At 37.7% G+C, this 13804-nt stretch overlaps 2 protein-coding genes across 8 annotated transcripts in view; one reads left to right on the top strand and one right to left on the bottom strand.

The window, feature by feature from the left end:
- ASCC1 (activating signal cointegrator 1 complex subunit 1) overlaps window positions 1–13804 on the bottom strand; it is an 885589-nt gene that overhangs the window by 789099 nt on the left and 82686 nt on the right. The gene's annotated exons all lie outside the window — the stretch shown is intronic.
- The window catches only part of MCU (mitochondrial calcium uniporter), a 209767-nt gene that overhangs the window by 158318 nt on the left and 37645 nt on the right, over window positions 1–13804 (top strand). For all 7 annotated transcript variants that reach the window (XM_050803657.1, XM_050803661.1, XM_050803656.1 and 4 more), the window contains one exon: window positions 663–732. In XM_050803657.1, coding sequence (XP_050659614.1) covers window positions 663–732 — 70 coding nt within the window. The remainder of the gene's footprint in view (window positions 1–662; window positions 733–13804) is intronic.

The following is a 13804-nucleotide window of genomic DNA, read 5'->3' as shown; positions in this document are numbered from 1 at the left end:
ATTCTGAAACATGGCTTAGTTATGAGAACCTGAGTTCCAGATCCACATCCACAGTGACATTGCTCTTCAAGGAAGTAGTAGAGATGGATGTGAGTGGGAGTGATTTTTTCTAACACTCTGAAGCGGTCATGATTAAGGACTCAAGTAGTGAGGTTGCCTCTCCAAGTTTTTTAAAAAGGAGAGTGAACATAAAGACCAGACACCTACTCCATAATAGTAAATTGTTGATACAGCTACTTAATAACTCTTATACCTGGTAAGAGATAGGAAGGAGATAAAGGTCTGAAAGGTAACCAGAGGAAGAAAAAGCCAGAAAGTTTACTTGAGGCCTGATAGTACCTAGAATCAATATTAAGTGTTTTTAAAGTACATAAAACATGATTTGTATAATTCTAATTTTGTTTAATGTAACATGTATACTTGTGTTTGTATATGTAAATGTGTTTGCATAAATCTTGAAAACACCAAAATGTTCACCACTATTATTTTAGGATGATAAGAGTTTGAAAGACTTTTATTTTCTTTTATCTGTATTTTTAAAGTTTTCTACAAAGCATACATATTACTTAAGTAATCATATTTATATATTTATTATATACACACACATAAGTATATGTTTGTTGTTCCATTCTGACAGTAGATGTATCTTTTATGTTGTCTAGGTACACCAAAGGATCTCTTCCTGGCAGAATTTGGGAGTTGTTTATTGCAGTACTGTTGTGCCCTCTGATGGTGAGTTTCAGCAAATCCACCTTTTATGTCTAATATTATTTCCCTCTTAGCTCAATGTTTCCTATTCTCTATCTGACACAAAAATTTATAAACCATACTCTTTCACTTAAGATGGGCTTAGGGGTTAGAGAGGGAAAGGAGGAGAAGGAAAATAAAATTTGGATGAGGATCTAATGAGTTTAGAGAAGAAACCAAGAAGAAACACTAAGATCCATTAAGACTTCATAGGTTATTAAATGATCATATATCTTTTATTTTTTATTTTTGAGATGGAGCCTTGGTCTGTTGCCCAGGTGGAGTGCAGTGGTGCGATCTCAGCTCAGTGCAGCCTCCGCTTCCTGGGTTCAAGCAATTCTCCTGCCTCAGCCTCCTGAGCAGCTGGGAACAGGCGAGCACCACCATGCCCAACTAATTTTTGTATTTTTTGTAGAGATAGGGTTTCACCATGTTGGCCAGACTGGTCTCGAACACCTGGCCTCACGTGATCCATCCACCTCAGCCTCCCAAAGTGCTGGGATTATAGGCGTGAACCACTGTGCCCGGCCTCATTTATCTGTTAAAACTAGGGACATGGTTAATTTGAAGATCACGGAAGCACCATCTTTTGTGTTTTCCAACCATTGGGTCTTCACATTATGGATAATGATGATCAAACACTCCAGCCTCTTGTTGTATCAGAGCCTAGACAGAAGGAACTCAAAGTCTAAGACCTCCTACTCTTGCTTGTCTTTTTCCCTACTTAGGTATAGGACTACAATACTTTTCTTTGATGTGGGAAGGGATAAACAGATGCTTGCAGACCACATGCAATCTTTTTAAAGGTCTATGATGCTATAAACTGTTGACAGGATCCAAACCTTTGTTGTTTTTATGGTAGTGGAGGGAGATGTGTTTATAACTCTTACTGCCATTTCTCTTACCCAGTATTGTGCATTTACAGTTTAGGTTGCTTAGTTTAGGGGTTGACTGTTAGATATGTTTCCTCTGTGTAAAGTTGAGTTTGATAGAGCTCTGATTTCAACCTTAGAAACATTTATTTATAAGCACAACAACCGCTGAAAGAGCGTCCTGCAAATTTACAAGGGTGCCTAAAACTAAAGAAGCCCAGAAAATGAATCATGAAAACACTAGAATCCCCAACATTTAGTCAGTATAATTTTTTGCAGTGTTATCAGAATCACCTCCCAAAGCTGTTACGTGAATTTATAGATAGTGTGCTCGTATTTGCCAGATCTTCTAAATTTGGAAGAAAAATCCATTGTGATTACTTGTTTGTAATACGGAAAGGTTAAAAAGGGGAAAATAGACCAAAATCAAAATAAGGAAAATATTAGCTGGCTCTCTGTTTCCAGTCTCTTAAAGACAAAAAAACTAATAAATTAGTACCAATTAATGTATAAATTAAAAAACAGTACTTAGCACTGTGTTGTGGCCAGAAAGCTAGCTGTGTTGCCCCCAGTCAAGAGTCAGTATGTACCCAGATAGCAGTACTTTCTACATGGCCACGAGCCAGAGGACCATAATGCCACCTGGCTATGCTACCTATTCCTTTCCCTCCTTAAGCTCCTTCAATGCAGTGGGTGGGTATCTCTCTTCCTCCTGACACTGCTTGGTCCATTAAATAGCCAAATGGTGACTGTCCACATCTATGCCAGCACCACTCCCAGGTTCTGACTTACTCCATTACCACTGCAGGGTGCCATCATTAGATAGTTTGAATAAAAAGAATTTCTCTCACTGTAAAAAAAAGAAAAGAAAAGGTTTATATTGCTGAATCCACTCAGCTTTTGCTGAACTATTTCATTCAAAAATTTCTAGTCTTTATGATATTGTTTAAAATTATCATATATTCAATATCCACATATATCAGTACATATTCATAAAGAATATCAACCAAGTCACATGTTATACTACAGCAGGAAGGTCAAGTCCTATTGGCAGTTATGATATTTAGTGGCAATTAACTTGAACTAATAAATTCATATTGGAATTGATATTAATTTTGCTACTTATTGCCATTACTATTATCCTGTTATATATACCTACATAATAGGCTGTGTTATATATACCTATATTCTGTCCATACAGAGATATTTCAGTAATTTAACAATGGTACAGTTATACTGGGGTATCTGGTCAAATGTTATCAGAGGACATAAATGCTAATAGGTTGCCAGTATGAGGGTTTGAAGGCAATATTATTTTTACAAAAACTAAAAGGATACCAACTTAAGAAAAAAAAGAGTGTCTCCCCAAATTCCAACCAACACTATTTATCCTTCTTAAGAAAACTAATTCATATTACTTATCAAGAAATAAAAGCACAAAATTATTTGTTTTAATGTAGCTTGATGTTCCTTATTGTACATCTTTCTAATTTTGTACTTTTTTTTTTTTTTTTTTGAGACAGAGTCTCACTCAGTCACCCAGGCTGGAGTGCAGTGGCACAATCTCGGCTCACTGCAAGCTCCGCCTCCCAGGTTCACACCATTCTCCTGCCTCAGCCTCCCAAGTAGCTGGGACTACAGGTGCCCGCCACCACGCCCGGCTAATTTTTTACATTTTTAGTAGAGACGTGGTTTCACCGTGTTAGCCAGGATGGTCTCGATCTCCTGACCTCGTGATCCACCCACCTCGGCCTCCCAAAGTGCTGGGATTACAGGCATGAGCCACCGCGCCCGGCCTAATTTTGTACTTCTAAGTTAATTTTACCTTAGGTCAGTATAGCTTGTGAGAAAACTGCTTAATCCACAGCTACTCCAGTAAGTAGAGTTTGGTCACCAGCAACAGAAATTTCTACCATCACTCCCTGCTCTTTGTTGTGACTGCTGGTCATCTTCAGTATTAAATGAGGGCTTCACCCTCGGTTTTTAGAAGTGCAAGGTCTAAAATATCATATCCTGTAATTATGGTATTTATATACTTAGTAAATATACCTATATATACTGCTTTTCAGTAATTATTAATTATGTTAGTTGACAAATCTGGTTATGACGGTAACAACTGATAATAAAATATGTAGATTATCTTAAATGCTTACCTCTCTAACAAAGCAATCTAACAGGTTCTAGATTTTTTTTCTTTTTGGTATCGTAAATACTTATGAGGATCTATTGAAAGCTCTAGACCCTTTCTCTAGAAGAATTTATATAAACATAGGAAATTTTGCATACAATGTTATAGTGATACAGATTCCCCTAGACCAAACCGTGGAGCAAACACATACCCATACTGACACCCACGTTCCGTTTTATGAGAGGCATTCTGCTTAAAGGTTAGGAGTACAAGCTTTGAAGTCAAGCAGACCTAGGTTTATATCCCAGTTCTACCACTTAACCTCCTTATAACCCCCGGTAAGTGATAAGTCAAAGCCTGTTTCCTCATCCATGAAATGTAGATAGTAATAGTTAACACCTCCAACAGAAAAATGTAGAAATAGTACTTATTCTGTAAGGAGTGGTTGTGGTAGTGTTAAAGACCTCAAATCTAAAACACGTGGTCTTAGACTTATTTTAATTTCTCTGTGCCCCAGATCCTCAACTGTAAAATGACTAATAGTAAAATTTTTATGGTTATATAGTTTATACTTACTTGAAGTCTTTAAAGCCTTCAGGGGTTTCCCTTCATGTTAGTGGAAGTTACAATGATGTGGATAATTCTGCTGTAGACAGTTTGTCTAATTTATCATCCAACTCAGAACACTTTTGAGAATGAAAGGAGATGCCTGATTTTTTTTTTTTTTGAGACCGAGTCTCGCTCTGTCACCAGGCTGGAGTGCAGTGGTGCAGTCTCAGCTCACTGCAACCTCCGCCTCCCGGGTTCAAGTGATTCTCCTGCCTCAGCCTCCTGAGTAGCTGGGATTACAGGCACCCACCACCACGCCTGGCTAATTTTTTTTTTTTTTTTTTTGTATTTTTAGTGGAGACGGGGTTTCACTGTGTTGGCCAGGATGGTTTCGATCTCTTGACCTTGTGATCCACCCACCTCAGCCTACCAAAGTGTTGGGATTATAGGCGTGAGCCACCACACCCGGCTGCCTGATACTTTTTAATAGTGTAGACCAGGACCTATCTTCACTCTAGCTATTGGGAAAGTGTGAAAAGTGAGCTAGAGAAAGAGCAAGAAAAATAGCCTTATCTAGCTGCTTTTTTTTAAAATCCAGAAATGAAACCCTACTCAAACTGCCTTATATTAAGAATTGCTAGGACCTGGCATGGTGGCTCACGCCTGTAATCCCAGCACTTTGGGAGGCCAAGGTTGGAGGATCTCTTGAGTTCAGGAGTTCAAGACCAGCCTGGGCAACATAGACCTCATCTCTACCAAAAAATACAAAAATTAGCTGGGCGTGGTGGCATGTGCCTGTGGTCTCAGCTACTTGGGAGGCTGGGGTGGGAGGATTGCTTGAGCCCAGGAGGTCAAGGCTGCAACGAGGTGGGAAATCAAGTCGACAGTGAGCTAGGATCCGCTACTGCACCGCTCCCTCCTGAACGACAGTCAGACCTTGTCTCACAAAAAAAAAAAAAAAAAAGTGAGAATCGCTAGAGAGTTGTTATGTTTATCTTGTACTTAACAAAAGATATAAGATTTCCCTACAAAAATTGTTTGTGGGCAAATAATTTTAATAATGAAAGTATCTGAAAATTCCTGTTTAATAATAAACAACCATCTGTTTAGTCAACCCAAGTAATAGATAATATATAAATTCTAAACCTAAGGTCTGCGAGTGGTTTTGGGAACCAGATATATGCTCCAGCTTTTTTTTGTTTTTGTTTTCTGTCCTGTTGCTTTTTAAAGAAGCTTTATTGAGCTGTATTTCACATACCATAAAATTTACCCATCATTGTACAACTGTCACAACAAACCATCTTTTTTTTTTTTTTTTTGAGATGGAGTCTCGCACCATCACCCAGGCTGGAGTGCAGTGGTGCGGTCTGGACTCACTATAACCTCCCCCTCCCAGGTTCAAACCATTCTTGTGCCTCAGCCTCCCTAGCAGCTGGGATTACAAGCATGCACCACCATGCCCGACTGATCTTTGTATTTTTAGGAGAGAGGGGTTTCGCCATGTTGGCCAGGCTGGTCTCGAACTCCTGACCTCAGGTGATCCACCCACCTCAGTCTCTCGAAGTGCTGGGATTACAGGCGTGAGCCACCATGCCCAGCCACAACAATCCATTTTCGAACCGCTCGCTTGTTTGTCAGTTGATAGTGTAGCAAAAAAATTTTTTTTAAAGTTCCCCAGTTCTAATCTTCACTCACACCCTCAACCCCAGATAACCACCAATTTGCTTTCTGTCTCTGTAGTTAAACCTTTTCCAAAAATGTCATATAAATGGACTCATACAATATGTAGTCTTTTGCATCTGGCTTCTTTTACACAGCGCAATGCTTTCAAGGCTTATCCATGTTGTAGTGTGTATTTGTAGTTCTTTATTTTTATTGCTGGGTAGTATTCCAGTATGTAGAAATATCACATTTTGTTTATTCATTCACCAAATGAGGGACATTAGAATTGTTTTCCATTTTGAACTATTAAAAATAATGCTGCTGCCAACATTTGCCTATAAATCTTTGTATGGACATGTTTTCATTCTTCTTGGATAGATACTTATGAATGAAATGGTTGGGTTATACTGTAGGTGTATGCTTAATTTTTTTAAGAAACTGCAAACTATTTTCCAAAGTGACTGTACCATTTTGCATTCCCACCAGCAGTTCATCGGTGTGACAGTCTCCCTACATCCTCCCCAACCTTGGTACAGTCAATCTTGATTATAGACACTCTAATGGATATACAATATTACTTCATTGTGGTTTTAATTTGGATTTCACTGATAATTAATGATATTGAACATCTTTTCATGTGCTTATTAACCATTCAGATATTTTATTTAGTAAAGTGTCTATTCAAAGGACCTTTTGAAAACATTTGACTATTTATCTTCTTATTATTGAGTTGTAAGAGTTCTTTATATAGTCTAGAGTTTTTCTTGTTAGTTTTTCAAATAGTTTTGAGAGAAAGGGGACAGATGTTATTAATGACTTTTTGTCAACTCATGTTAGTAACTGTTGTACACAGTTGGAAATTCTGTGTCTTTTTTTTTTTTTTTTTTTTTTTTTTTTTGAGACGGAGTCTAGCTCTGTTGCCCAGGCTGGAGTGCAGTGGCCGGATCTCAGCTCACTGCAAGCCCCGCCTCCCGGGTTCACGCCATTCTCCTGCCTCAGCCTCCCGAGTAGCTGGGAGTACAGGCGCCCGCCACCTTGCCCGGCTAATTTTTTTTGTATTTTAGTAGAGACGGGGTTTCACCGTGTTAGCCAGGATGGTCTCGATCTCCTGAACTCGTGATCCGCCCGTCTCAGCCTCCCAAAGTGCTGGGATTACAGGCTTGAGCCACCGCGCCCGGCCAATTCTATGTCATTATTGTATTGAGGGCACATACATACCCAACCACTATACCCCACCACTATATATCTTTCTTTCCAGCTTTAAAAAGACTTGACAACAAAAAATAAATGAAGCATTGAAGCTACTTAATCACCAAAAATTATAGGGCACACAGAGCTTAAGTATTTTAACGTGGCAGAGTTCTCACCAGCTTAAATACAAAGTTGTGAAAACAGAAGCACCTTATTTTTTTTATTTTAAAAATATATCCAACAGTTCAGATTTTTTTTTTGTAAGTAGTAATTACAATTTGAAACTTTACCAAAATGTGGATGCACTTGTTTCATCACAGAACTCTTTCCTTGAAGGATTCTTCAAGATTGACTTTTATATTATCAAGAAAAGAAGCCACATGAAATTGGAAAGACCTTTAAGCTTTATGTGCTGACAGTGAACTACTTCGCTTGGAGCAGAAGAAAATTTATGTCAGATTTCAGGTGATGCCATCCACTTCAGGATTGTCATCATTTTTTCCAATATTTTGAAGTGAATTTTGAGGGAATTGGAAACTAACTCATTTTCCTCCAGAATGCAGCTTGGTGAAAAAACTGATACTGCTCAAAGCAGTTAGTTCCTAGTTTTTGTCTGTTAACATGCATGTTGACACAATTAAAGAAAAATTCCTAATATCCAGGTCTCTTGTGGAAATTACAAAGGCTGTTAATATTAATGGCTACCAGCATCTCTGACAGACTGTTAAATTTCTTTGCCAAAATAACTACCAGAAAAAAAATTTTTTTTTTTTTTGAGATGGAGTTTTGCTCTTGTCGCCAGGCTGGAGTGCAGTGGCACTCAGCTCACTGCGCCCTCCTTCTCCTGGGTTCAAGTGATTCTCCTGCCTCAGCCTCCTGAGTAGCCGGGATTACAGGTGCCTGCCACCATGCCCCCCTAATTTTTGTATTTTTATTAGAGACGGGGTTTTACCATGTTGGCCAGGCTGTTCTCAAACTCCTGACCTCAGGTGATCCACCCGCCTCGGCCTCCCAAAGTTCTGAGATTACAGGCATGAGCCACCGCGCCTGGCCCAAAAAAAATTTTTGACTCTAATGAAGATCTTAGTATTCTGCACAGATGGCGCATCTTCCAAACTTAGCAATGTGCATACTTATACTGCCTCAGAGGAGAAAGCAGCTCCACCCATTGTAATAATGCATTGCTTTTCTTTCTTTCACTGGCACATACTGGCTTTGAAGACTCTTCCAACAGGCCTAAAAATTTTGCCTGCTCCCACAGAAGTAATCAATTTCATAAGAACAAATTTTTATCAAAAAAAAGTTAAAAAATTTAAAATTCTCCTTTGCTTTATTAAATTTTTGGCAGGAGTTTTGCTTTTTGAAAGAAAAGAAAGGTTAGTACAGGAGGAGTTTATTTGTGGCTTGATTTACTTGGGGATATTTGGGGCTTTATGAATGAGTAATCTAATTCAAGACCTTATAGTTGTTATGGATTTGGCAGAAAAATCATAAACTCTTAGCCAAACTATTGCTCTGAGTAAGGTAAAGCCAGGAGTTTGAGACCAGCCTAGGCAACATGGTGAAACCGTCTCTACTAAAAATACAAAAAATTAGCTGGGCATGGTGGCGCACACCTGCAGTCCTATAGTCCTGTAGAAATGGACAACCATGTGAATTTTCTACTACTTGAAGTATCTCTGTAGGCTAGTCATGAATGAAAAGTTTTGTCAGTTTCTCCGTAGGCATATAGGAAAACCGCAGAGATCTTAAAGATTACCTTCACACAGAAAACCTCACAATTGAAACTTGGATTTATAATCTTTTCACTTTTCATATTGTATTGAGTAGTGATATGAAATCAATTCTCAGACAATTCTTAGTTTCCTTGCACAAACTTAACCTAGCATCATTTCGCAAAGTGAGCTGTGATTCTGTTTGTTACCATATACCTTTCTCGGAATTTTCAGTACCACTTTTCATCAAAATAGAAAGTGCACAACCTTTTGGATATCAAAGATAATATTCAGTTTACCATGTTCCAAAACTAGGGCAGTATGTGACTTCTTTAGTCAAGCCAAACAATAGCAGCCTATAATTTACATGTTCTTTCCTCTTGAATTAACTTTTATTTTCCGTTTAATTTGTATATTTTATTTCTTTGTAAAAAACAGGAAATGGCCATTAATTTTGGTTCAAAAATGAGGGAAATAATCCTTCAGGTTTTGTAAACATTGATTTTTAAAATAGGGCAATACAAAGAAAATTGTATTTTCTTCGTATTACATATAAAATAAAGTAGTTATATAAAATGAAATTTTATAAATTATATAATTATAAAATAATTGTAAATAAATACAATAATTTATTTTATAAATTATATCTAAAATTTTTATGTACAAACTGTTTGGATTTTTTCAGGAAATAGGGTTGAGGAAGAAGTTCATCCATAGCTTTATCAGATTCTCAAAGAGGTTAATTAACCAAAAATACTAAAAAACAGACTATTTTTTTAGAGCAGTTTTAGGTTCACATCCCAAATGCGAGAAGGGTACAGAAATATCCTATATATTCCCTGCCCCTAAATCCTTGCGTAGCCTCCCCCATGATGAATATCTCCCCATGAGAGGAGTACATTTGTTATAATTGATGAGCCTGCATTGACACATCATTACAACCCCAAGTCCATTAATTTTCGTTAGGATTCACACTTGGTGTTTTACATCCTATGGGTTTTGGGCAAATGTATATATGACATGTATCCACCATTATAGTATCACACAGAGGAGTTTCACCGCCCTAAAAATCCTCTGTGCTCTACCTATTCATATCTCCCTTTTCCCTAACTCCTGGTAGGCAGGTACTAATCTTTTACTGTCTCCATAGTTTTGCCTTTTCCAGAATGTCTTACAGGAATCATACAGTATGTAGCCTTTTCTGATTGACATCTTTCACTTGGTAAGATACATTTAAGTTTTCTCTATGTCTTTTCATGGCTTGATAGCTCATTTCTTTTTAGCACTGAATAATAGTCTGTTATCTGGGTGTACCACAATTTGTCCACTTGCCTACTGAAGGACATCTTGGTTGCTTCCAAGTTTTGGCAATTATGAATAAAGCTACTACAAACATCTGTGTGCAAGTTTTTATATGGGCATTTTTCAGCTCTTTTGGGTAAATACAGAGAATTGTGGTTGGTAGCAGTATGTTTATTTTTGTAAGAAAACACCAAACTGTCTACCAAAGTGGTTGTACTATTTTGTATTCCCAGCAGTAATGAATGAGAGTTCCTGTTGTTTCACATCCTTGCCAGCATTTGATGTTTAACTTACTCTTTCCCCTTGTTAAACTCAGTGGAAGCAGTCATTTTTCTTCTCTTGACATTTAAAGAAAATTTTAATTATTTTATATATTTAAGTAGATTTTTCTGAAATTATTGTGAAGCAACACATTTTGTTTATACATATTAATTATAGATATTCTGTCAGATGCAGCAGCTCATGCCTGTAATCCTAGCACTTTGGGAGGCCAAAGCAGGTTGATCACCTGAGCTCATGAGATTGAGACTAGCCTAGGCAACTTGGTAAAACCGTCTCTACCAAAAATACAAAAAATTAGGCTGGGCGTGGTGGCTCATGCCTGTAATCTCAGTACTTTACGGGGCCAAGGTGGGTGGATCACCTTAGGTCAGGAGTTCGAGACCAGCCTGGCCAGCATGGCAAAAACCCATCTCTACTAAAAATATAAAAATTAGCTGATCATGGTGGTGGGCACCTGTAATCCCAGTTACTTGGGAGGCTGAGGCAGAAGAATCGCTTGAACCCGGGAGGCAGAGGTTGCGGTGAGCCAAGATTGCGCCACTGTTGCCTGGGCAACAGAGCAAGACTCCATCTCAAAGAAAATGTAAAAAAATAGAAATACAAAAATTAGCGGGGCGTGGACGCATACATCTGTAGTTCTAGCTACTCAGGAGACTGAGGCAGGAGGATCTCTTAAACCTGGGCGGTTAAGGCTGCAGTGAGCCCTGATCATGCCACTGCATTCTAGCCTGGGTGACAAGAGTGTGACTCTGTCTCAAAAAAAAAAAAAAAAAAAAAAAAAAAAAAAAATATATATATATATATATATATATATATATATATGTATGTATGTGTAAATATTCTGAGGATGTTTTTGCGATAATATATAAGGAAGCTCCTTATTGTCACCAAAGTAGATAGATATTTAGTTTATTCTGTTAAAATGATAGTCTTATATTTTGTCTAACATATAATTTAACAAAGCATATAGACTTTTGGAATTATCCTTAGGAATATAGAAGTGATTGTTAAATTACTTGAGGGCATCTAGGCATAAAACTAGTAAAAATAAAATGTAAGACATTTATTGAGAATAATAAACTTTATTGAAGGACATAAGATAGGAATAAATGCAGTGTTATACCATCTTAATAGATATGAAGACAACAATTGTAAATTGTCTATTTTCCTTAAATGAATTTATAAATTCAATGCAATGCTAATCAAAACCCCAGTGGGAGCTGATCAACTTACTTAAAAATTCACATGAAAGAGTAAAGCTATATAAAAAACTAAGATAAATTTGGAATAGGAAAACACGGGGACATGTGGTAACTAAGCACGTACTAAGACATATTTCTAAAACTGTAATAATCAAAACAATGAAGTATTGGTACAGGAAAGATTGTTGGATCAGATTAGAGAAAGCTTACATATATAGAAATCTGACATGCGATTGATTAGCATTGTAAAGCCAAGGAAAAAGGGCAGACTATTTAATAAATGGTGCTATTACAATCAACTTCTCAACATCACAAAAATAAATAAGTTCCAGATGAATTAAGGAGTAAAATGTGAAACACAAGGCTCTAAAAGGAAATAAAAATTTATATCAGAAACTAAAAACATTGAGTAGTGCTACTTTCTCTTAGCCTTATTTTTATTTATAATAGGGGAAGAAATCTGGTTTTTCAATATACAAATTATGGTATACAGTCATGCATGTACTGAATAACAACGTTTCAGTCAACAATGGGCCACATATATGATGTTGGTCCCAAAAGAGTATAATACTGTATTTTTACTGCACCTTTTCTATATTCAGAAATGTTTAGATATACAAATACCACTGTGTTATAGTTGCTGACAGTATTCAGCACAGTAATTCGCTATACAGGTTTGTAGCCTAAGAGCAATACCTAGATACCTACTAGGTGCGTGGTAGGCTATACCATCTAGGTTTTGTAAATATTATCTATGATGCTCACACAGTGACAGAATCACCTAATGATGCATTTCTCAGAATGTATCCCTGTTGTTAAGCAATGTATTCATAGAATGAAATTCTATATAGGAGGTTTTTTTTCTTTTTTTTAAATTTACCACTTCCTTATATATAGGAGTTTAAGTGAATGTTTCCAGAAATATGATTCAATTTAGATAAACCTCAAAGCAATGATTGTCATAAAAGACAAGTTTTAGAGGGTTGTAAACATCGTGATCCTTTATATATAGGAGTCTCCCCTCCACCCCTTTTTCCATGGCTTCACTTTCCATAGTTTCAATTACCCACGGGCAACTGCAGTCTGAAAATATTAAATGGAAAATTCCAGAAATAAACAATAAGTTTTTGTTTTGTTTTGTTTGAGACAGAGTCTTGCTCTGTCACAGGCTGGAGTGCAGTGGTGCAATATCAGCTCACTGCAACCTCTGCCTCCCAGGTTCAAGCAATTATCCTGCCTCAGGCTCCCGCGTAGCTGGGATTACAGGTGCCTGCCACCACACCCAGCTAATATTTGTATTTTCAGTAGAGTCAGCGTTTTACCGTGTTGGCCAGGTTGGTCTCAAACTCCTGACCTCAAGTGATCTGCCTGCATCAGCCTCCCAAAGTGCTGGGATTACAGGTGTGAGCCACTGTGCCCAGCCCAATTAATAAGTTTTAAATTGAATGCTGTTCTGAGTAGTGTGATGAAATTTTGTGCTATCCTGCTCGATCCCACCTGGGATGTGAATCATCCCTTTGCTCAGCATATCCATGCTTTATATGCTACTCACCCATTAGTCACTTAGTAGCTGTTTCAGTTATCGGATTGACTGTTGTTGTACTGCAGCACTTGTGGTCGAGTAACCCTTATTTTACTTAATACTAACCCCCCATGTACAAGAGTAGTGATGCTGGCATATTGTTTTAATTGTTCTAATTTTTTCTTAGTTCTTTCTGTTAATCTCTTATTGTGCCTAATTTATAAATTAAACTTAAAAATTTTTTTTCTTCTTTTTTGAAAATGAAAATGTTTGACTGGACTGGGAAGGCTCCCCCCACCCCTCAAAGCCAGAGCTGACAAAATTGTTCCCTTTAGGGTCCAGATGAAGGGAACCAGGATAGGGACTGGGAAGAAACCAGGAAGCAATGAAGGGAAGGAGTGGAAAGGAATAATCCAAATGGAGAGGAATAAAGCCTCCAAAAATCTTCTACCTAAAAGTAGGATATCTTAGATCCAGGGGAACTTCCTCCCAGTGTGGCCAGGGAGACAGTTGAACTTTAGATGTCAGTGTATCTGTTTCCATTTTTATTGAGACGAAGTCTTGCCCTGTCGCCCAGGCTGGAGCGCAGTGGTGCAAACTCGGTTCACTGCAACCTCCGCCTCCTGGGTTCA

Source organism: Macaca thibetana, chromosome 9 (assembly GCF_024542745.1).
Source record: "Macaca thibetana thibetana isolate TM-01 chromosome 9, ASM2454274v1, whole genome shotgun sequence".
In the NCBI taxonomy this organism is placed as follows: domain Eukaryota; kingdom Metazoa; phylum Chordata; class Mammalia; order Primates; family Cercopithecidae; genus Macaca; species Macaca thibetana.
Note: the sequence above shows the minus strand (reverse complement) of the source record. Positions and strands in the feature narration are given on the sequence as shown.